General features: G+C 24.9%; 1 protein-coding gene across 3 annotated transcripts in view; it reads left to right on the forward strand.

Annotated features, from left to right (window-relative positions):
* Positions 1 to 12,188, forward strand: part of LOC135927413 (uncharacterized) — a 74,371-nt gene extending 62,183 nt beyond the window's left edge. For all 3 annotated transcript variants that reach the window (XM_065463390.1, XM_065463389.1, XM_065463391.1), the window contains 2 exons: positions 11,338 to 11,541; positions 11,607 to 12,188. In XM_065463390.1, coding sequence (XP_065319462.1) covers positions 11,338 to 11,541; positions 11,607 to 11,770 — 368 coding nt within the window. In that variant the 3' untranslated portion in view covers positions 11,771 to 12,188. The remainder of the gene's footprint in view (positions 1 to 11,337; positions 11,542 to 11,606) is intronic.
* The last annotated feature ends 14,994 nt before the right edge of the window (positions 12,189 to 27,182 follow it).

Raw genomic sequence — 27,182 nt, forward strand, 5'->3', positions numbered from 1 at the left:
TATGACTTTTTATAAAATATAATTATTATGTTTTATTATAAGCAGATTAAACTTTGAGAGATTTATTTTGACAAATATGAGATATATTTGTTATAATAAACCTTAATGTTCTGATAATATATAAAATAAAAATATATTTCTTACTATCACAAAGATTTAATTATCTCTCCAAAAAAACAAACTACATCGTTCCTCGCAGAGTTATTAGGTCAAAAATTTCAAATCTAAAGAGAAATTTTTAAGGGGCGAAGGTCCATTGGATGGAGTGAAGAGTTTTATTGGGTTTTAATTATCATAGTTTTTACTTTATTACTCTTTACAAAATCATTATTATTTTTTCTTTTATAATGCTTCCAATTTAAGACGTACGTTTTATAATAATACAGTGCAATTTGGTAATAATATTCAAAAATTTGTAAAATAGTTAGGGTTTTTAGAGTTTTAATGCATATGACCACTTTAAAAAAGAGAAATTACTATATATTTGGTATAATATAGAATTTAAACCATACAACTTATTTTTAAATTGCAATAGCTCTTGGCCCAGGATTCATCTCAGATTTTGTACAAATATTAAGGAATACAATGTCTATCTGTAATTTGAAAGAGGGATTTTTTTATAGCTAGTTTTCTATTTACGGTTTTTTGTAATAAACCTAGTTTCAATAAAATAAATTTTATAACTTAAAAGGTTGCAGAAATCAAACTTTAAAATTGAATAACCTGTCAACGATCATGCTGGTCGATACTGGCTCTAGATTCTCAATAATACCTAGTTCGATAGCTAAGAGCGCAGGCATCACTGAATTAAAGAAATCTAATTTAAAATTAACAGGCTATGACGGCTATCAAATCAAAATATTAGGAACGGCGCAAATTAGCGTAAATTATGAAGGAGTAACTAAAAATTTACAAGCGATCGTTGTTAATAGCAATAAGAATCCATTACTTGGCTAAGTGCCTTCAAAAATATTTTAAAAAAATTTGTGGGAAATATAGGTGATGCATTATTATTAACATTCGCTTTAAAAACTGTTGCACCATTAGAAGAAAGTTCTACATTAGTTGATCTTTTTTTTATTTGGTCCAAGTGTCTTTTTATAATTTTGTTCCCAGTATCTATATCATACAACAAATTTCCGTTTTTGCGCATTATTGTACCTTTTTCCCAATTATTATCTTTAAAAGTTTTATACCATATGCTGTCTCCTATTTCTATATCCCTATCTATTGATATCTTGCGATTTAGTATATGATCTCTTTCATCCCTCGGTTTTATCAACTCCCATTTTGTCCTAATCATTCTGGAGAACATTACTTCGCTTGGTATTTTGTTGGTCGTTGCGTTGGGTGTATTACGATAATTAAAAAGAAACTTTTCTAGAGCTATGTCTACGTCTATTTTATTATTATTTTCCATATTCCTTTTCATATTCATTTTCATTGATCTAATCATACGCTCACATTGGCCATTGGACTGTTGGTGGTGAGATGCGGTGAGCAAGTGTTCGATTTCGTGATCTTCGCAAAATTTCTTAAATAATTTACTGGTAAAGTTAGTTCCATTATCACTGACTATTCTATTAGGTATACCAAATAAACTTATTATTTTCATCAATTCTTTAATCGTTGATTCCGTAGTTGTGTTTCTCATTCTCCTAATAATAGGAAATTTGCTGAAGGCGTCAACACATACCATAAAATTATTATCTTTGAACTCTGCAAAGTCTATGTGTACGCGCTCGAATACTTTCGTTGCTGTTTCCCATGGGTTTTGAATATTATGAGGATTGTCTGCATATTTATTGCAAGCATCGCAATTCTTTACCTCCTGATCTATTTCTGCATTTAAACCAGGCCACCACAGATACTCTCTCGCTAATGATTTTGTTTTTCCAGCACCGAGATGCCCATTATGCAACTCTTGCAAAATCTCTTTTCTCATACCTTTCGGTATTATGATCCTATTCTCTTTAAAAAGGCAACCTTTGATTAAACTCAATTCCAATACCATATTTTTATACGTTTTGTTCTTTATCTGCTCATGATTCCTTATATCGTTGATTACTTCCATTAGTTCTTGATCAATATTAGTTTCTTTAACTATTCTTTTAAAATTTATTGGTGTGTCCCAAAAATTGTCATCAATTATTTCGTCATCTAACTTTTGTACTATCTCTTCTGTATTACAGTGTTTACTTTATTTGTATATCGTGATTGATTATTGTCGTTGTTATGATATTTACAATTGCATACTTGATTAGTTCCTCGATTTCCAATATTATGATTATCGTTATATCTTTGAATACATCTTGAATCGTTATAATGTCTGTTATATCTCTAATTATAATCATTATTAAATCTATTATTATTATAGTCATTTTTATTATAACTAGCTCTATTATCAGAATTATTGTACGATCCTGGATAGTTTGCTCTGACGTTTCGCGTTATAATTCTGATATCTAGGGTTGTAATTATTTCCTTGGTAACTGGGGTTATAACTATTTCCTTGATAAATATTTCTTTGAAAGTCATGGCCTCTTGCTGTCCATCGTTGTCTGTTATCGTTATTCGATCGTGGATTATGTCTATCGTCGTATCTGACCACCTGTTTGTTTTCTTCAACTTTTATGCCTCTTTGTCTTTCCAAATGTTTTACGCTTGTTTCTTTTTCAGTCTTTTCATTTAAAGAAATGTTTTCAACTTTAGCTATTATATTTTCTTTTAATTCTGTCTCCTCAAAATCATCTCTTAAACTAAAGACTTCTGCTAACGTAATATTCTCTTTCAACGTAATTTTCTGCCTGATACTTCTGCTATTTGATGAAATTTTTACTTTTTCAATGACTCTACTATCGCTTAACGAACATTCATTTTGTAAAATACATAATCTACTTACCCAATTGATGTAACTTTCATTTTTACCTTGTACAGCTGCATTGAATAATAACAATTTCGAACTTGTAGATTTCCTCGGGTGTAATAACCTAAATTTTTCAATCAATATCGATGGATTGATGAAATCGGTAGGTGAACATATCGATTTGAGCTTGATGTATTCTTCGTCTGGTAGTCTTCTTGTGAAGGATCCTTCTTTTTCGATATCAGAGATCTGAGCATCGTTGAATATGTCTTCGAAACGACTTAGAAAAACATCGCCATTACCTGTGTATGTTGGAAATTCAATATTAATATTAACGTTATTATTTGAGGTCTGTTTCATAATTTATAATTTACAATATCCTTGAATTTTTCTATTTTAGTATTGGATTTTATAAAAATTTTAAGAAGTTAATTTATATTTAATATTTTAAAAAATTTTACTGCCACCATGAAAAGGTTGCAGAAATCAAAGGCAGAAATTATATAAAGTAACTTTAAAATTGAATAACCTGTCAACGATCATGCTGGTCGATAATTATGTTTTTAGCTTAATTATTTCTTGAGATATTTAATGAAGCAAGCGTATTTTTAAATTTTGGCTTTTTTAAAGATACGCATAGGTGAAAAGGTAAGCCGATTTGAAAATAATAATTTATTTTTCGGCAATGTGAGGTAGTGGAGGCAATGTAAATGTGAGATTTCGGCAATGTGTTATTTTTGTAATATTATATTATTAATAATTTTGTTTTTATTATTAATAATTTTTTTAAGATTAAAATTTTATTTGATAATTTATATTATTTTTTTAGATATAATAATATGTTTTTTAAATATATTATTTGATTGATATTTTTTTTTAAATATATTGAAATATATTATAATATATTTTAATTTGTTATATTAATTTTTTATATATTTTTTGATTGATATTTTTTATTATAATGGTTTTTTATGTTTTTTATTATAATGGTTTTTTATGTATTTATTTTTCAGGTAAATTTTTTCTTGATATATTTTTTGACTAAATATTTTTTTTATTTTTTGCTAAATATTTTTTGTGTTATATTATTTTTTTAAATATATTTTTTTATATATTTTTTGATTGATATTTTTTAATATAATGGTTTTTTAGGTATTTATTTTTCACGTAAATTTTTTCTTGATATATTTTGTATGATATTTTTTTTAAAATAATTTTAGATAATATATTTTAATTTGTTATATTATTTTTTTATATATATTTTGATTGGTATTTTTTAATATAATGGTTTTTAATGTATTTATTTTTCACCTAAATTTTTTCTTAATATATTTTTTGATATCTAAATTTTTTTTTATTTTTTGTGTTATATTATTTTTTTAAATATATTTTTTGATTGATATTTTTTTTAAAATAATTTTTAGATAATATATTTTAATTTGTTATATTATTTTTTTATATATTTTTTGATTGATATTTTTTAATATAATGGTTTTTTTACGTATTTATTTTTCACGTAAATTTTTTTTTGATATATTTTTTGATAGCTAAATTTTTTTTTATTTGTGTTATTATTATTTATTTAAATATATTTTTTGATTGATATTTTTTTTTAGAGATAAGATATTTTAATTTGTCATAATTTTTTTTAAATATATTTTTTGATTGATATTTTTTTTAAATGATTTTTATATAATTTATTTTTAACGTAATTTTTCTATTTTATATCTTTAAATTCCTAATTTTATAGGTAAAAGTGATAAAAGGTATAATCGTAATTTTTGAACTTTTTAAGTTTTTAAAAGCAATTTTTAGTGAAGATGTTTTATAGAAAAGTGACAATTGTCATAATTGTTATTTTTGAACATTTTTTAGTTTTTTTAAAGTAAATAGGTAAAATTATGTTTTGTAAAAATGTTAATTAATATTTCAGTGAAGATGTACTATGGAAAAGTGACAATTGTCATAATCATTATTTTTGAACATTTTTTAATTTTTAAAAGTAAATAGGTAAAAATATGTTTTGTAAAAATGTTAAATTAATATTTCAGTGAAGATGTACCATGGAAAAGTGACAATTGTCATAATCGTTGTTTTGAACATTTTTTAATTTTTTTAAAGTAAATAGGTAAAATTATGTTTTGTAAACATGTTAAATTAATATTTCAGTGAAGATGTACTATGGAAAAGTGACAATTGTCATAATCGTTGTTTTTGAACATTTTTTAGTTTTTTAAAGTAAATAGGTAAAATTTTGTTTTGTAAACATGTTAAATTAATATTTCAGTGAAGATGTACTATGGAAAAGTGACAATTGTCATAATCGTTATTTTTGAACATTTTTTAGTTTTTTTAAAGTAAATAGGTAAAAATATGTTTTGTAAAAATGTTAAATTAATATTTCAGTGAAGATGTACTATGGAAAAGTGACAATTGTCATAATCGTTATTTTTGAACTTTTTTGATTTTTTTAAAGTAAATAGTTAAAATTATGTTTTATAAAAATGTTAAATTAATATTTCACTGAAGATGTACTATGGAAAAGTGACAATTGTCATAATCGTTGTTTTTGAACATTTTTTAGTTTTTTTAAAGTAAATAGGTAAAATTATGTTTTGTAAACATGTTAAATTAATATTTCAGTGAAGATGTACTATGGAAAGTGACAATTGTCATAATCGTTGTTTTTGAACATTTTTTAGTTTTTTTAAAGTAAATAGTTAAAATTATGTTTTGTAAAAATGTTAAATTAATATTTCAGTGAAGATGTACTATGGAAAAGTGACAATTGTCATAATCGTTATTTTTGAACTTTTTTGATTTTTTTTAAAGTAAATAGTTAAAATTGTGTTTTATAAAAATGTTAAATTAATATTTCACTGAAGATGTACTATGGAAAAGTGACAATTGTCATAATCCTTATTTTTGAACATTTTTTAGTTTTTTTTAAGTAAATAGGTAAAAATATGTTTTGTAAAAATGTTAAATTAATATTTCACTGAAGATGTACTATGGAAAAGTGACAATTGTCATAATCGTTATTTTTGAACATTTTTTAGTTTTTTTAAAGTAAATAGGTAAAAATATGTTTAGTAAACGTGTTAAATTAAAATTTCAGTTTAGATATGTTTTATATTATATAGACACTAACAGGAATATTAACATTAAAATTCCTAAATTCGCTATTATTATATATTGAAAATTAAAGATGAATTATTTTCCTGCAAATCGTCAATGCCTTGATTTGATTAATCTCGAGATTTCAGCATGAATACATTAATGACCTCAAATGATAAAATATTTTACTATTACGATTGCACCTTAATCTTCATAGCAGCCGGAAATGTTTTTTAACATAATTTATAATAGTAGACCGATGTATAAATAAAATATTTTTATTATTAATTTATTTTTTCCTAAAATATTAACTGCGAAATATTTAAATATGAATCCTGCATCGGTTATTTGTATATCAACTAACTATAATATCTTTGACTTATTTATTTCAATTCTGTGAGTAAATATATTTTAAATATTTATACACTTTAGTGAACTATCTAAAATTAAAAGTTAGAGCTATTGAGATGTATATCTATCACTAATTACATTTTCATGAATATATTTATAAACGAAATAAATTTTAGCAATTAACTATGTTGCAATATAGCGAACATTAAATACTATTAGCCCTTATATTTATTACTAAGATTATGCGTCAAACATTATAAGTTCATCTGAAATTTTAATTTAACATTTTTACAAAACATAATTTTAACTATTTACTTAAAAAAAACTAAAAAATGTTCAAAAATAACGATTATGACAATTGTCACTTTTCCATAGTACATCTACACTGAAATATTAATTTAACACGTTTACTAAACATATTTTTACCTATTTACTTTAAAAAAACTAAAAAATGTTCAAAAATAACGATTATGACAATTGTCACTTTTCCATAGTACATCTTCATTGAAATATTAATTTAACATTTTTACAAAACATAATTTTAACTATTTACTTTAAAAAAAATCAAAAAAGTTCAAAAATAACGACCATGACAATTGTCACTTTTCCATAGTACATCTTCACTGAAATATTAATTTAACACGTTTACTAAACATATTTTTACCTATTTACTTTAAAAAAACTAAAAAATGTTCAAAAATAACTATTATGACAATTGTCACTTTTACATAATACATCTTCACTGAAATATTAATTTAACATTTTTACAAAACATATTTTTACCTATTTACTTTAAAAAAACTTGTTCAAAAATAACGATTATGACAATTGTCACTTTTCCATAGTACATCTTCACTGAAATATTAATTTAACATGTTTACAAAACATAATTTTACCTATTTACTTTAAAAAAACTAAAAAATGTTCAAAAATAACGATTATGACAATTGTCACTTTTCCATAGTACATCTTCACTGAAATATTAATTTAACATTTTTACAAAACATAATTTTAACTATTTACTTTAAAAAAAATCAAAAAAGTTCAAAAATAACGACTATGACAATTGTCACATTTCCATAGTACATCTTCACTGAAATATTAATTTAACACGTTTACTATACATATTTTTACCTATTTACTTTAAAAAAACTAAAAAATGTTCAAAAATAACGATTATGACAATTGTCACTTTTCCATAGTACATCTTCACTGAAATATTAATTTAACATGTTTACAAAACATAATTTTACCTATTTACTTTAAAAAAACTAAAAAATGTTCAAAAACAACGATTATGACAATTGTCACTTTTCCATAGTACATCTTCACTGAAATATTAATTTAACACGTTTACTAAACATATTTTTACCTATTTACTTTAAAAAAACTAAAAAATGTTCAAAAATAACTATTATGACAATTGTCACTTTTACATAATACATCTTCACTGAAATATTAATTTAACATTTTTACAAAACATATTTTTACCTATTTACTTTAAAAAAACTAAAAATGTTCAAAAATAACGATTATGACAATTGTCACTTTTCCATAGTACATCTTCACTGAAATATTAATTTAACATGTTTACAAAACATAATTTTACCTATTTACTTTAAAAAAACTCAAAAAATGTTCAAAAATAACGATTATGACAATTGTCACTTTTCCATAGTACATCTTCACTGAAATATTAATTTAACATTTTTACAAAACATAATTTTAACTATTTACTTTAAAAAAACTCAAAAAATGTTCAAAAATAACGACTATGACAATTGTCACTTTTCCATAGTACATCTTCACTGAAATATTAATTTAACACTTTTACTATACATATTTTTACCTATTTACTTTAAAAAAACTAAAAAATGTTCAAAAATAACGATTATGACAATTGTCACTTTTCCATAGTACATCTTCACTGAAATATTAATTTAACATGTTTACAAAACATAATTTTACCTATTTACTTTAAAAAAACTAAAAAATGTTCAAAAACAACGATTATGACAATTGTCACTTTTCCATAGTACATCTTCACTGAAATATTAATTTAACATGTTTACAAAACATAATTTACCTATTTACTTTAAAAAAACTAAAAAATGTTCAAAAACAACGATTATGACAATTGTCACTTTTCCATAGTACATCTTCACTGAAATATTAATTTAACATGTTTACAAAACATAATTTTACCTATTTACTTTAAAAAAACTCAAAAAATGTTCAAAAATAACGACCATGACAATTGTCACTTTTCCATAGTACATCTTCACTGAAATATTAATTTAACACGTTTACTAAACATATTTTTACCTATTTACTTTAAAAAAACTAAAAAATGTTCAAAAATAACTATTATGACAATTGTCACTTTTACATAATACATCTTCACTGAAATATTAATTTAACATTTTTACAAAACATATTTTTACCTATTTACTTTAAAAAAACTAAAAATGTTCAAAAATAACGATTATGACAATTGTCACTTTTCCATAGTACATCTTCACTGAAATATTAATTTAACATGTTTACAAAACATAATTTTACCTATTTACTTTAAAAAAACTAAAAAATGTTCAAAAATAACGATTATGACAATTGTCACTTTTCCATAGTACATCTTCACTGAAATATTAATTTAACATTTTTACAAAACATAATTTTAACTATTTACTTTAAAAAAAATCAAAAAAGTTCAAAAATAACGACTATGACAATTGTCACTTTTCCATAGTACATCTTCACTGAAATATTAATTTAACACGTTTACTAAACATATTTTTACCTATTTACTTTAAAAAAACTAAAAAATGTTCAAAAATAAAGATTATGACAATTGTCACTTTTCCATGGTACATCTTCACGGAAATATTAATTTAACACGTTTACTAAACATATTTTTACCTATTTACTTTAAAAAAACCAAAAAATGTTCAAAAATAACGATTATGACAATTGTCACTTTTCCATAGTACATCTTCACTGAAATATTAATTTAACATTTTTACATAACATATTTTTACCTATTTACTTTAAAAAAAGTAAAAAATGTTCAAAAATAACGATTATGACAATTGTCACTTTTCCATAGTACATCTTCACTGAAATATTAATTTAACATTTTTACAAAACATATTTTTACCTATTTGCTTTAAAAAAACTAAAAAATGTTCAAAAATAACAATTATGACAATTGTCACTTTTCTATAATACATCTTCACTAAAAATTGCTTTTAAAAACTTAAAAAGTTCAAAAATTACGATTATACCTTTTATCACTTTTACCTATAAAATTAGGAATTTAAAGATTAAAAATTACGTTAAAAATAAATTATATAAAAATCATTTAAAAAAAATATCAATCAAAAAATATATTTAAAAAAATTATGACAAATTAAAATATCTTATCTCTAAAAAAAAATATCAATCAAAAAATATATTTAAATAAATAATAATAACACAAATAAAAAAAAAATTTAGCTATCAAAAAATATATCAAGAAAAAATTTACGTGAAAAATAAATACATAAAAAACCATTATATTAAAAAATATCAATCAAAAAATATATAAAAAAATATAACAAATTAAAATATATTTTCTAAAAATTATCTTAAAAAAAATATCAATCAAAAAATATATTTAAAAAAATAATGTAACACAAAAAATTAAAAAAAATTTTGCTATCAAAAAATATATCAAGATAAAATTTACGTGAAAAATAAATACATAAAAAACCATTATAATAAAAATATCAATCAAAAAATATATAAAAAAATAATATAACAAATTAAAATATATTATCTAAAAATTATTTAAAAAAAAATATCAATCAAAAAAAAATAAAATAATATAACAAATTAAAATATATTACCTCTCAAAAAACAAAAAAAAATTAGCTATCAAAAAAAATCTACGTAAAAAATAAATATATCAATCAAAAAAAATATGTAAAAAATAATATAACAAATTATAATATATTATTTCAATATACTTAAAAAAAAATATATTATATATTACCTCTAAAGTTTTATTTAAAAAATAATATAAACCAAAAAACAAAAAAAAATTATCTATCAAAAAAAATCTACGTCAAAAATAAATATTTAAAAAAGTAATTATATTAAAAAAAATATATAAAAAAAATTATATTAAAAAAAAAATATCAATCAAAAAAAATAAAATATATAAAAAAATAATTATATTAAAAAAATATCTATCAAAAAAAATATGTAACAAATTATAATATATTATAATATATTAAAAAAAAATATCAATCAAAAAATATATTTAAAAAGATAATATAACAAATTAAAATATTATATCAAAAAATAAATTAATATTAAATAAATAATAAATTAATATTAAATAAATAATAAATTAATATTAAATAAATAATAAATTAATCTTAAATAAATAATAAATTTGTAAAATACACATAGGCAATGTTCACATTGCCGGGGTATTTCGCATTTACATTGCCTACCACTACCTCACATTGCCGAAAAAATTCCGGCAATGTATACATTGCCGGAATTTTCACATTGCCGCTAACATATATACTACTAACATACAAATTTTTAAAAAATTCGAAAGGGGTCGGGTTGAGAATCGAGTTTTTTTATTGATTTATTATGGAATACAACATATCTAAAAAAAATTTTGCTATCTTACAGTTTTTGCCAAAGACCATCATGTTTCTTTGAATCGCTCTCATGAAAAATTGATCTGAGCGGAATTAAAACCCTAATATCAACACAAATTAAAAATTAAATGGTCTATATTTTAAATAGTTTATTGTTTTCTAAAGTTTCATTAACAAATATAACCAGATAAATGCGATGTACTTTTTTAACCAACTCTATGCGTTTTGTTTAAATTTTTTTCAGTAAAACGTTAATCCTCTCAGGTTTCAATGAATCTTTCATAGTTTTAAATTTTTGAAAAAAATCATTTTTTAAAAATCTTTTTCTCTTATAATATTAATAAGGGCAAATTTTATCCCTCACCTCATCAAGCCAAAATATCGATGATGAACCGCCGGTCGTTTCAGATTCCACGAAGAGATTGAATAGCAATTTTTTGAAATTTTCCGATCCTATTTCTTTACTCACTTATCAAAAGCTACACTCACTAGATAAATATGTGACTTTTACAAATTTAAGAATCCCAGTGAATACCGAAAATTACGAAAGTAAACAGGAATTTTAAAAAAAATTTGAATACAAAGATTAAATTTTTTTATGGCCATTAAAATAGATATGGACCTGACATTGAAAGATTTATATACCTCTTCCCCTTCCAACACTTTATTCATTCCAATAGTCTGGCTAACCTCTCAACAACATAAGAATCAAATTAAGTCTACATCGACTGTGACATCCTTGGACATCGGTTCTCTATGGATGAAAATTAAAAGATGATTATATATGGCGCTTTTGTAGTTTATAATAAATTATTATGCCTGTCACGTTTTATATAATATGTTTTTAATTAGATATCACAAAAATATTTGGGTAAATGAAGACTAAATCTATAATCTCTAGTTTGACTCAGTTAATTTTTTATACTGAAGGTTTATTGGGTCCTTTTTACACGAATTTTGTTCCACTGTAAATAATTTAAAAATCTAACTAGTTTTTTTTAACACATGTATAATTTATCTTTAATTATAGACTTTTGTCGGCCATCCCCAGGGTCTTGCAGAAGGGGGGCGAGCAGGACAGCTGACCCTGGCCTTCGAAATTAGAGAATTTTAGGGGCCGCCAAATTTTGTAATTTTACTCATTTATTTTTAGCTCTTGAAAAAAGGGATTTTTTTTCTTTATACTACATACAAGCAAGGCATTATTCTTTTTTTGTAAAAAATCCATTTATTAATTTTGAAAATATATATTTTATAAAAAAAAACCTCGTTAAATAAGAAATTATTTTTTTTTATCAAAATTTGATATAATATTATTCGGCCACATTCGTCGAATTAAGAATAGTGAAGTTTTCATAATCATTACCTTGGAAATCGAATTCAAGATGAAATTATAAACTTGATAGGAGATAAAATCGTAGAAAAAAGTTGTTGATTCTATTAAAAACCCAATATATTTTTCGCGTAATATTAGACTACACACCAATCATAAGTCACCAGAAATAATTAATCGTAGTTATAAGATAAGTAAAATTTAACAACTCCGTTAAAATAAATGAACGATTTATTGGCGTTCTAATTGATTCCAGTACTGGCCAAGCGTTGGTAAAAGCATTTTTTTTATCATTTATTTAAAAAATCAATATGAGATAAGGGGGTTCAAGTTTGTATATAACAAATAAATCGAAGGTCATTTTTTATGCCTTGTTGCCACAGCTTAAATATGCTACTTGGTGATATGGCACGAACATCATTAGTCCCAAAATCATTTTTTAACGTTGTCCAACGAATATATATATTCTTTTTTTGTTTCGACTTAGCGATGGCAAATTTTGAAAGATCATAATAATTTTACTCTAAACCCGTTACCTCTATCAGGATGAGAGTGTAAAGGCAATTAAAAATCAGGTTGGTGATATTTACTATGCTCTAATAGACTCATCCGAAAAAACTGATGACTCCAATTGCTGCACAGAAGTCATTTCTTTAAAAATTAAAACATTTCCATTTTTGGTATCTCTTGAATTTAGTAAATAAGGTCATACAAAGTGACAATATTGAATTGAAAAGAATACACTTATAGAAAGTATGCAAGATATTTAAGATCGCTTTAAGGAAAACGTCCTTCAGAATTCCCTATATTCAGCCAAAGTGCACAGGAATCGGAAACGTAGACTGAAAGTTCAAAAATATTTTCCTTACGAAGTAGATGACACGCCTATACATGATACGCAAAAAACATGTGAGATTGAATTTTTAATGCATTAGATCAAGCGAGAAATTCGTTTGAGGAACGTTTCCAGCAGTTTTTGTATTCTTATTTAATATACAAGAATTGATAAATGTCCCTGAAAGAGAGAGCTAAAGGAAATATGTTGTCAATCAAATATTTTATTAACGATACGTAAGTAATATATTAATCTGCAAGATCTACTAATTTTGAAATTTTTAGTGAATATATTAATCAAGCATTCCATAAAAACTCCATGTCTTGCCTTATATATCAATTGTTATTAAGGATTATTTTAACCATTCTAACTGCCATGGAATCCGCAGAACCCAGCTTGTCGCTCAAATTAATTAAAAATTACCTACGATCTTGCATGGCACAGAGTCTTGTATCTTTTAGTTTATGATTATATTCATTTTTGTAATGTGCGTTATTCATTTATGATTGAAATTTAATAGAATATATATGCCTTTAGTTCTCATTGCGAATAAATATTAATAAAGCTTAGGTACATTTTTTTTTAAGGGGCCGCCAAATTATTTTTTACCTTGGCCCGCTAAAAGTCTCGGCACGGCGGGCATTCCAGATATTAAAAAAAGGCATATACTAAGAGCCATGGACTTTATTTGTAATTATATAAATAGACTTGCAGATCTCTACTTTCAATAACAAATTTATAAATTGTTTTTATCGCAAATTTCCTCTTTATTCAAAATTCCTAGAGAGACATACTGAACATTAAAACTCCGTTATTTAGCCCACATGTCATAGATTCTGACGAAAGCCAGCAGGGGGCACACATCCTCGTTTATTTTACCTTGATATTCATTGTCTCATCTATTATCTATCTAAATTTGATTTGGATATGAATTTTTGATATCTTGATGATGGAACAATCTGTAATGCTCTTTATAATTTCTTGAAGCCAATTTGACTCGTTCTTAATAAGTCCAATTCCAAAATCTGTTTCCATGATAACTATACAAAACCCTCACCTAGCAGGATTTAATTTTTTATTGAGTACATAAATAAATATAATTTAAAAAAAGTATATTCAAACATGTTTCAAATATTTGTTCATATTGAACGCAATAAGTATATATATATATACTTCATTAACATATTCTAAGAATAATAAAAATTTTGGAATTAACACATCAAAATAAGGTAAGTTTCTGATTCATACTCATACAGGCTTATTTTAATATATCCATCAACAAATTATGGAGAATACTAATTGCTTTTCATTCTTGTGGGACATCAGCTATAGTGTTGTTAAATGCTTGGTTTTTTTCGACCAATAACCCGTATCGAAATCGTAAAAAGTAACCCAACCCTGAGCCAGGGTCGAAAATCGACCCATTGGGCCTGTTGAGTCGACCCGGGTTGCTGCTGAGTTGGCTTACTAGTCGACTAGCTGGGTCAACAAAATATATAAAAAATTAAACTAGAAAGATGCTCAAAAATCTTTGGTTCTAGTAATAAATTGGCACCGCCATTATATCTTACTCCATGAGAAAAAAATAAATGTGTAAATTTTGTAAAAATTTATCTTAAGCCTAGTTAAAATTTTTGATACTAGAAAGATGTTCTTGAACCTTTGGGTCTTGTAATAAATTGGCACTGCTGTTATATTTTACTCCAAAGAAAAAAATTGGAATTTTTTAAAGACGTTGTTTTAAACCTAGTTAAATGTTTATGATATTAGGAAGATGTTCTAAAAGCTTTGGGTCTAGTAATAAATTTCCACTGCCATTATATTTTACTCCACAAGGAAAAAATAAATTGTGAAAATTTTTTAAAAGTTTATCTTAAGCCTAGATAAAAGTTTTTTATACTAGAAAGATTTTCTTAGACCAGGCGCGTACGCAGCGAGGGGGGGGGGGTGGCAGGGGGGCAAATTCCCCCCTCCCAAAGACAAAAAATGCAGATGCCGGATTATATTTTTCAAAAATATTATTGTTTATATTAATTTGTTAATATTTATTCCTATCTCATATATATATTTAATTACATATATTTATGACATTCATCTACTAAGTTATTTTATCAATTAATTTCGATTTTAAGTTTTCCTTGGCGTAATATTTACCTATTATTTTTAAGTTTCTAGTAGCGTAATATTTATCTAAATTTCTAGTCAAATGATAATTATCTCTGAAACTGCTTGTCCAGGGAGAAAGAAATTGCAAACTTGTCCACAACGATCGAGTCTCAGCCATCAAGCATTAACAGCTTTTATGGAATTAGAAGAGCCGATTATTAAATGTTCTTAAATCTTTGAGTCTTGTAATAAATTGGCACTGTGTTATATTTTACTCCACGAGGAAAAAAATATATGAATTTTTTTTAAGACGTTGTTATAAACATAGTTAAATGCTTGTGATATTAGAAAAATGTTCTAAAACCTTTGGGTCTAGTAATGAATTGGTACTTCCACTATATTCTACTCCATGAAGAACTAAATTATAAAAAAATTTAAATTTTGTCTTAAACTTAGTTTAAAATATATGATACTAAAAAACAACTTTTGGGTTTAATAATAAGCACTGTTATTATATTTTAGTTTACGAGGAAAAAAAAATACGAAAATTTATAAAAAAATTTGCTCTAAGATTTTAGTTAAAAGTTTTTGATACTAGAAAGAGGTTCTAAAACTTTTGGGTCTAGTAATAAATTGGCGCTGTCTTTATATTTTACCCAACGAGGAAAAAAATTATGAAATTGTTTTTAAATTTTGTTTTAAGCCTAGTTATTACAGTAAAAAGTTGTTTAAAACTACTGGGTCAAATTGGCACTAGCATTTTATTTTACTCCACGAGGAAAAATTAATTATGAAAATTTTTTTAAATTATGTTTTAAGCTTAGTTAAAATTTTTTGATACTAAAAAATGTTCGAAAACTTTGGTTCTAGTAATAAATTGGCACTGCCATTATATTTTACCCCATGAAAAAAAATAAATTATCGCGAGAATAAATAAATTATTTAATTTTTTTTAAGCCTAGTTAAATATTTTTGTTACTATAAAGATGTTCTAAAACATTTAAGTTCAAAGAAATTTCTAGTGCAATATTTTTTAACCCCCGCGGCAAATGTAAAAATAAAATTATATATTTATGTTTTAAGCAAGGTTCATATAGTATTAAATCCACACTGCTATTCCATTTTATTCCACAAGGAAAGTTAAAATATAAATATTTTTAATAAATTTATTATGAAACTAGTTAAAAGTTCTTGATACTATTAATTTTTTTTAAAACCTTTGATTTCATCGAGAGATTCCTATTGACATTATTTTTTGTAATTTCTTGCGTTAAAATTTAGAAATATTAAAAAAATATATATATTTATGTTTTGAGCCCAAAGGTAAGTTTGGGTCTAGTAATAAATTGCCACTATCTTTCTCTTTTGATCCACAAGATAATTACAAATTTGAAAAATTTTACGAACATTGTTTTGTGCCTTATAAAAAGTTTTTGATATTAGAAAAAAGTTCCAAAGCCTTAGTGTCTGTCTAGGATAAATTAATAATGGTATTATTTTTTATTTATTTTAACATGAATTTAATTTAAAATTTTTGGTATTAGAAATGAGTGGTATACCATTTGAAACTTATTAGGGGATTTGTAGTGGAAAAGAAAAGACTGGGGTAATCCCATTTTAAATTAAGACACTTGGATATATAAATTTATCCTAAAATAGATCTTAAATCGTTCATATATATGCTACAAATATTTTGAAATATTTAAATATTACAAATTTTTTATATCAAATTTGGATAATGTTTGTAAGACAAATAATTTTAACAAAAGTTGAACTATCGTAATTTGTGATTTTTACAAAAATTTATGATAAATTATGTCAGAAAATTGATTAAAAATTACAGCAAAATAAAATTTTGTACGACACAAATAGTTTCCAAAGAATGATAAGGAAAAGATATCGATATCTTATTTGGGGAGATTGTTATACCCCCTATTTTTTTCTTTTCTCCAGTATATTCCAAAACAAATGGTCTAAAAGCATTGTGGAAATGGGTAAAAATTTTTTAGAAATAACGATAAATCCCCAAAAAGATGTACTATACCTAGATCTGTGCGCCGGCCGGCCGCCGATCTTTTTTGGTTACGCCGAAAACGCCGCCGTTTAAGAAAATCACTCCAGCGCGCCGCCGTTTTTTGTGTTGGCGGCGCACAGCCGGCGCATAAATTTCTTTCATATTTTATACCTTTTTATTCTAATAATTGGTCAACGTCACTCTTGTAATTTCTTAATGTCAATCAGGATTTTGATGAATTTTTATTTTCTACTATTTTAAAATCATAATTATATTGACGTCATTATAGAATTCAATCAATCAAAAATCTAAAATTCCAAAAGTTACCATAATTTTACATATTTTTAAAATGGATGTATCTATATTTCATAATTCTATAAATAATTTTAGTATCCTAACTCTGGAAAAATCCAAAGTCTGGGAATTTTTTGCAAAAGAATTAGAGAAATTATTACTGCTCTAAGATATAAAACTGCAGAGGTTGAATTTACAATTCGAGGAATATCAAAAATGTCTAAGTACAATAGATTTAACACCAGACATGTTAGATCTTGACAACATTGATCCATACCAGGTACCCGTTTTCAAATTGACAATTCCAATGCATATGAAAACCTTAAAATTAAATGTCCCAACACGTTGGCATAGTATATTAATTATGCTAGTATCTGGATTAAATACGAATTTAATTAATAATGCTTTGAAAAGAATTGGAAAGCACTTTCTCAAATTATGAATCTGATCTGGTAGAAAAACTATTAACATTTCTTTCAAAATTTAAAGAAACTGTAGAATTTCTTTCATTACAAAAAGGGCCTACTTTAAATTTGGCATTACTTTTTAGAAGTGAAATTGAAACACATTTAATAGTAAATGTTAGTGATAGTTCTAAAATTATTCACTTAAGGAAAATATGCTAAAAAAACTTGCGTTACGATTTCCGGTTTGTAATCTGCAAGTAATATTATATTAGTATATTCTTTTATTTTTTATTTAAAATTATTTAGGTATTGGCTTCTCTTTTAGATTCAAGATTTTAAAGATTGACAATTGTGTCAAAGTATTTAATAGAGAAAAATTGCTCACCTTCAGAATTTATAATAAAACATCTTAAACTTATAGAGAATGATGATAATCAGGTAGTAAATATAACATGAGTATGAAGATGAATGATTAAATTCAAGTTATTTGACAAAATTGGCAAATAAACATTCAACAAATATAAATTATGATTCCAAGTTAGGTGGCTTAGAACAAGAACCACAGTTTTCTTGGAAAACGACATTCACAAGATATGGATGTTCTAAATTTTTAGAGAGAAAAGAAGAGTGAACTTCCAAATCTTTCCAGGCTCGACAAAAAAATTCTTTGCATTTCGGCGACTAGCACACCTAGTGAAAGAGTTTTTTCTACCGCTGGATTGACGTTAAATTAAAGGAGATCATCATTATGTCTCGAAAATTTAAATAAAATAATTTTTATACATGATAATTATAAAATTACGAAATCGATTTTGGATATAATAAGTTTTCTGTTAAATGAATATTAAAAAATATTCCGAGATATCTGTAGAATTGTGTATATTTATTTGTTTCTTTAAAAAAAATTAATAAGCAATTAAAAAAATTTATGTTATAAAAATTTTTAACTGCGCCGATTTACGCTTATTTTATTGACGGCGGCTAAAAATCGGCGCGCCGCCGGCCATCGATTAGTTTTTTGAAAATTGCGCCTGCCGCCGATAGTTTCGTCGGCGCACAGGTCTAACTGTGCCTATTTTTAATTTTACTTTATGTCCTCTTAAAAAAAAATTTTCAATATTTTTTTATGTATCCCTATCATGTACTTTTCTGAATTCATTGAGTTTGATTATAAACAACTTATTATCATAAAAATATGAATTTTTTTATTTCCTTATATCATTTCTTAAAATGCATGAAGCCCTAAAATTGTACTTTCTTTCAATTAACAATCCACCAATTATTCGATTTTTTAAAATGATTTAAAAACGCATATCTGTGATTTACCCATTCCTCTATGTATAAGTTTCATTAAAAAAATTAAATCAATTATTGAAATATTAATTAATTTAAAATTATTAAAATATTTGCTAACCGAAAAAAAAATGAAATATTTTTCCATTAAAAATAAAGGCAAAATTTAAAACGAATATAATTAAAATGGACAAAAAATCCAAGTCGATGCTTTAAGAGATATGTTATAGACATTGCATGTAAGATCTTAGGTCAGAATCTCTAGAAGAAATGGATGGAAATAAAAATTCCAAGTAGTCACATTGTCTATATAATCTTTGAATAATAAAAAAATTTGTTTGGTCAAAGTTGTTTAACCTCAGCCAAGTTTATAGATAAAAATAGCCAAAACTAATTAATAAAAAATTAGACATCCGATAAGGATTTCTGCTAATCAACCTCAGGGTTATATTATAAATATAAATAAAATAAATTGTAATAAATAAAAATAAAAATTGTGTAATGCTGACGCATAATTAGCCGAAATCCTTAGCCAATGCCTAATTAGTTTAGCTTATTTTTAGGCTAAGCCTAATTAGCATAGTTTATAGCCAATTATGCAACACAAGATCAGACCACAATAAAACACTTATAAAATTTGAAAATAAAAATTTAAATCATGAAAATTTCCTTTCAAAAGTAATGAAAACAAGGATTACGTTAAGTGACACACAATATATTGCCAACAGAAGCTCTTCGTTAGATTTTAAAAATGGGAAAATAACAATATTATTAAGGTATGTAATTAATGATATATAAAATTTTTTCCACAAACACAACTGATTTTAATAATCTCGATTATTTTTATGAATATTTTAACAATATAATTTATGCAATTGAATTGTGAAAGAACGTTTAGTAAATTTAAAATAGGCTAAGGGCGAAGATGAGATGCAATAATTTATAGGCATTTTTTATTGATATCCTTAGTAAATTGTTGCTAGAAATAATTTTATTTATTTACGCTAAAGTTCTAAACTGATGAGATATAATAGTTTTAAGAATTTTATCATTCTTTTAATTTATTTATTTAAATTCCATTTGGGAAATGCCTGATTTTATACAATCAAATATGATTTGAATTATTTAAATTTTATAGTACTATATGTAATAATTGTAAATATGAAGTCAATAATTTTAATTGTGCAATTTAGTGTTGTTAAATGGCTAAGCTGAGTCGACTTAGCTGCAACTTGAGCCTAGTTTCTAGTCGAAAAAACTACTCCTATTCGAGTCGACTCTATCTTTGCATTTTCTTAATAAGCCTAAAATAAACTCAGGTAAAGCATTAATGAAATTTACTTGATCTCTTAAATATCATTTTAAGCTAATAAAAAATTTCTAAACTATCGCTCCCTTGGCAACCTCTTCTCTCAAGAATGTTTACAATATATAAAAGAAATAATTTTGAAATATCGACCATAATTTAAAATTTTTAGAAAAAAGTATTTATATAAAAGATAAAATCAAAAATACTCACATCATCTACTCGCTGGGTCGGCTCAATTTTTTAAATTTATTTATAAGTAAATTATAATTTTTTATCTTCTTATCTTATCTGTCACATTGGTCATAGACCTGCCGAAAGTGAACCAATGTGTATTATAAGGAGGCTCATCCTCCCTATAATTTTGCTGATTTTTTTCTCAAGGACAGTGGCCCCTAGAACGAAGGGGGGGGCCGAAGCAACTGCTTCAGTAAATTTGAGTGAGGGTACTTTTCCCCAACTTAATATTTAATTTAATATATATTGACGGAAATTTTTCTAATTTTTTATAAGCATAATATGAATAGATAGTAGTATTCATATTTTAATTTAAATATCTTATCATCCCTCTCTCTCTTTTCTTAGGGATCAAATGATACCATCAATATTGTTGGAAAAAGAATTGACAAACAGATCTTTTAATGAAAGCTTTTATGAAAAAACTAATATTGACAATAGCAAAATTGGTAGAAATTGGATTACTTATAGTATTAAAATGAATAAAGTTTTTTGCTTAACATGTCTCTTATTTGGAGGTCCACACACAAATTCAAAATGGACATGTGAAGGTCTAGATAAATGGCAGAATAAATATTAATCGTGATATTCTGCATGAATCTTCACAGGCACATATGATGGCCGATTATGGAAGGCTTTCTCACAATAAAAATTCGATATTAAAATTTATAACACCCCAGAAAGAATGTGTAGATAATAACCGTTCTATAAATAAGAATTATAATAAGATGTTTAGATTATTTAATATCTCGTAACCAAGCCTACTGGGGGAACAGGCAACAAGAAAACAATATGATGGCCCTTATTAAGCTTATTGCAGATTCTGAACCTGTACTAAAAATGTATATACAACAAGATGAAGAAAGAAAAAGGGATAAAAAAAATAAGGGATTAAAAACGAAATTATATTCAAATCTATTTTCATATAATAACATAAATATTCTCATTGAAACCATGAAAAATATGGTTATAAAAAAAATTCAAAATATTACATTTAACAGGTGCTTTTCAATCATAGTTGATTCGAAATCAAAAGGAATAGCTTTGATAGTAAGATATGTTGAAAATAGTGAGACGCCGAAGCCTGATGAAAGACTGATTGACATATATTGTACGGGAAGTCTCGATATTAAGCATAATATTATATTCAAACTAGACTCGATGAATTTACCCCTTGAATTTCTAGTTGGGCAAAGTTATGATGGCGCCTCAAACATGAGTGGAAGAATCAATGGTGTGTGCAGGCCTTGATTAGAGCAGAGGCGCCAAAGGCAGCTTTTATTTGGTGTTATTTTCATCGATTAAATTTAATCATTGTTCAATTATGCCAATCAATTAAAGAACTTCGAAATGTTCTAGGAATACTAGATAAGTTGAGGGCAGCTTTTACAAATTTAAAGGATTCTGAAGATCCTGCCACTTCCACTATGGCTAGTGCTATAGTCTTTAGAATTGAAAAATTTGATTTTATCTTATCACTTTGTGTTTTGGATAAAATATTGTTGATAACAAGTTTGGCTTGTACAAAATTGCAAACCATTTCGAAGGATATAGGGTTTGCAATAAATCAAATTCAATTGTCAAAAGATTGCTTGATTAATTTGAGAAGTATGATATAAATTATTATCTTAATTATTTTTTAATCTAATAGATAATAACAAAGAATTTTTGGATGTTTTTTCAAAGGCACAAGATTTTATGAAGGAGAGAAATCTACCTTTTGATTTTGAAAGTTCTAGACATCAAACATTACATTCCAAAAAGGAGAGGTATATATACTTTCATCATTAAATATAGAAATTTTTTTAACTTTAAAATAGGTGTGTTATATGTTGCACTTCCTAAAACCTCATATACTGCCGAAAGAGTTATGAGTATAATTAAATTAACTAAAACAAGACTTCGTAGTACCCTGAAAGATTCATTTCTCAATAATTTAACCATATTATCAATGGAAAAAAATTTATTTAAACAATTAAATATTGATGAAATTATAAATTCGCTTTCTCTTCCCCTAATTTATCTAAATTATTAATTTAAAAATAATATTTATAAAGTATATTTTTTTTTATCTAAATTATTAATTTAAAAATAATATTTATAAAGTATATTTTTTTTGCATATTTATATTATATATTAAAAATTGATGCAATAAAAATTATTTTTGGAATTTATGGGTGTCATAAAATAATTATCATTTTTTCGAGGGGGGGGGGGAATTTTCAGGGGGGAGGGGGAGGGGGGGGGTATTCTGCTTTATTCGCTCAGAAAGTGTAGGGGCCACTGCTCAAGGATACCAACAAACCTTGTAATACAGATGTATATTTACCAAAATGAGTGGAATTATGCCCTATTCAATTTATAGTTTTTGAGTGAGGTATAATAGTTATGAGTGTAAGGAGAAAAAGGTAAAAAAAAGAAAAACTATATCTTCCTAATACAAAATACCTATTAATTATTTAGTTATAAAAAATTTTCTCGTTAAGGTATTGTATTTTGTAAACATTTAGTAATTTTATGTAATCAGTAAAAGACAATATTTTAACTTCATTTTATCGGAAAATTTATAGTTTTATTTGCTTCTCATTTTATCAAATTTATATATCTCTTTATCATACTTTATAAAATAAGATTATAAACAAAATTTTATAGGTAAGATAGTTAATTTGGAAAACTAGATAACATTAACGGTTTGACTAAACTACAAATGCCAAGGTAAACTACAAATGCTTAAGTAAAAATTTTTGTTATATTCTCTTTTTATTGGAGCGAGGTTCATTTTCTTATTCTATAAATAACTTATAAAAAATTATATTCTTTAGATATATTCAATAATAAATGAATAGACATTAATAGTTGTATTTCCTTTTATCTCATTATAAAGAGTTTAAATCCTTTATTATAATTAAATTAAAAATAATTATAGTTAAATTAAAAATAATTATAATTACATTTTAAATTTCATTATTATTAAATCCGCAAGTTGGCGTATTATTATTTTATAAAAAAAATTAATTATTTTTTGTTATAATATACTTTAAAATCATATTGTATTATTACTTAAAAAGTAAGTAAGCTAAATTCCATTTATTATCTATCAAAAATCTCTTTCAATTAATAGAATATTGTTTTAAAATATTGATTAAATTCCTGATATCACCCAAAAAGCTTGCAACACTTCCTTTAACATAATCAGGTAGTAAATATTGCTCAGTTTTAACCTGATATGACCCAAAAAGCTTGCACCACTTTTAGAAAGAATTTATAACTTTAAAAACTTATACATCAAGCAGTACCAATACACTCAGCTCTTTCAATTGATAGGAAAAATTTAACCTTTAACCCAATTTCTTTTAACATTAAAACTTTAAAAAACAATATAGCATTTCAATTATGTCTTTTAGATATTGGTGGCAAGGAATGCGGCAAGATGTCATTGACTTTGTAAAATCATGCGACCTATGTCAAAGATACAATTCCTGATTTGACAAAACAAGTTTGGAAATGCAGTCTATTCCTATTCCATCTAAGGTATGGACACAAATAGGGGTAGAACTATATTCATTGCCAGAGAGCATTGATGGGTTCAAATATGTTGCTGTTGATTATTTTTCAAAATATATCGAAGCACAGCTTATAAATGATAAGCCCATTCAGTGACCCTCTTTTTATACTCTCTGTTATGCAGGCATGGCAGAGTCAAGGTTGATGAAATTTTTATAATATAATGATATTTATCATATTTATAGGTCCAAATTAATGATCAGGGGCGCGAGTTTGTAAATCAAGTGAGCAATGAATATCACAAACTCGTGGGAACCCAGCAGAGAGTGACAAGTGCCTACCATCCTCAGGCTAATGGCATGGTAGAGAGAGCCAATCGTACTCTTCAAAATTTCCTTTTGAAGTGTACAAAAGGCAATCAGAAAGATTGGCCTGGAGTTCTCCCTGGTATTGTATTTGCCTACAATACATCAAGGCATGAATCCTCAAAATTTATGCCATATGAGATGATGTATGGCAGGAAAGCTTTACTGCCCTGTGAGGTATGATATATATATCATAATTTGTATAAAATTATTATATATAATAAATATTTATTTTTATTATTTAAGGATGATAGAGAACCAGAAACAGATTATGACTGCAATTTCCAAAAAGGGCAGACAATATGAAAGGCATATTCAAGACTGCAACAAAAAATATTATAAAGGCTCAGCTTATGCAGCAACGAGATTATAAAACTCGTAATGCTGCTAAGAATGCACTTTATCACATAAATGATAAAGTGCTTGTGTGGAATAATCGTCGGACTGACAGGAAAGGAGGGAAAATCTTGCAGCCTTGGGTAGGTCCTTATACAATTGTTAAAATTGTTAATAGTAAATTTATTATTTTTTAACAAAATATTTATACATATTTAGGCAATGTAGAATTATCCTCTGATCAGGGTAGTTATATTTTTTAAAAATATGTTATTATTTAATTATCAAATTTAGATGACGAAATTATTTGGAAGCAATAATACCAAAGAAAATTGGTGAACTTTTTCTGCCCACAACAAGGAACTGGAAGGTATATCACTCTAAACGGTTCAATTTCAAAGTAATTGGACGTTATCCCAAGATAAAATGTGGTATATTAAAAGAAATTTTTACAACCGATCATATTGTGGGTGATGGGAACTGTTTTTTTAGGTTAGTATCTAATAATATTTAATTATTTACCATGTTTATAGGTGTATAAGACAAGAGATATCAAATACCCAGGAAAATTATAATTACCTTAGAGAGGAATGTGTTCTTTTTATGAGGAGCGAAGATTTCAAATTGGAAATGGGAAAATTTATAGGATATCCTGTAGAGGAATACCTAGTTAACAGAAATGTTATTGGAAACGGTGTCTGGGCAACAGAGGTAGAAATATTATCTATGGCCACATTGTTACAGACAAATATATTAATCTATACCCAATATAAGTGGGCTTATTATTCGCCCATGAAATTTTTTAATAATATTAAAATATTTATTTATGCAATGTAAATAACAATCATTTTGTTAGAATTATATCAATGTGATTATCTATTCTAATATTTTTATTCCATTATATTTATTGCAATTTAGTTGAAAGATGATAATCGGTAAGTATCTTTTTGTTAAATGTTATTGTACTCTATTCTAATATTTTTATTCCATTATATTTATTGCAATTTAGTTGAAAGATGATAATCGGTAAGTATCTTTTTGTTAAATGTTATTGTACTCTATATTTTTATAAAAAGTACAATAGTTTGACATCCTTTTTATAAGTTGAATTCTATTCAATTGCAAATTTAAATTATATTTATTGCATTTTATATTTATTGCAATTTAGTTGAAAGATGATAATTGGTAAGTATCTTTTTGTTAAATGTTATTGTACTCTATATTTTTATTAATAGTTATTTTTATAAAAAGTACAATAGTTTGACATCCTTTTTATAAGTTGAATTCTATTCAATTGCAAATTTAAATTATATTTAATGCATTTTATATTTTTTTTAATACTTCATCTTTTTCTTAAATGTTATTCAATTGCGAATTTATACAATATATTTATTACATTTTATATTTTTTATTAATAGTTATTTTTATAAAAAAAACAACAATAGTTACCCATCTTTTTGATGAGTTAAGTCCTATTCAATTGCTAATTTATATTATTAAGCTTTTTATATTTTTTATTAATAGATATTTTTATAAAAAGTACGATATTGAATCATTTGATGAATGGTATGTAATTTATGTTTAAATATGAATAAATTTAACCTACCATGTGTATATAGATTTCGATCAAATTTTTTTTAAATTAAGCTATGACGTTTTCGACGTTAAATTATTAAGTGGTATAAAAAATTTAAAAAGGTAGAGAATAAAACTTAGATGTTAATATAACTAAATATCAGAAATTAAAATATTATCTATCTCATAAATTTCAATAATAGAAAATTATAATTATTTATCACTCATAATATTTTTAAAAAAAAATTTAAAGTAACGAGTAACGTTTTGAGTTACCTTTACTCAAAAAAAAGAAACAAAGTAACGAATTGCGTTCCTTTTCTTTACTTTACAGCACTAACATTTAGGCATTTAGAGTGATAGTATTGATATTCTATTTTTAACACAGAATTTGATTGCAAGCCGACATAGTGAAAATATAATTTATATGTATTAATCTAATCTAATAAAATTACACTCATTTAATAAAAATTCAAACAGTCTTATTAATTTTTAAATAATTTAATATAATCTAATGATGTAGAGTTGGGCAGTACCGCGAATACTTGTATCTAAGATACAAGATCCTTTTGTATCTTTAACTCA

The sequence above is a fragment of the Gordionus sp. m RMFG-2023 genome, chromosome 3 (genome assembly GCF_954871325.1).
Source record: "Gordionus sp. m RMFG-2023 chromosome 3, tfGorSpeb1-WG-v2, whole genome shotgun sequence".
In the NCBI taxonomy this organism is placed as follows: Eukaryota; Metazoa; Nematomorpha; class Gordioida; order Chordodea; family Parachordodidae; genus Gordionus; species Gordionus sp. m RMFG-2023.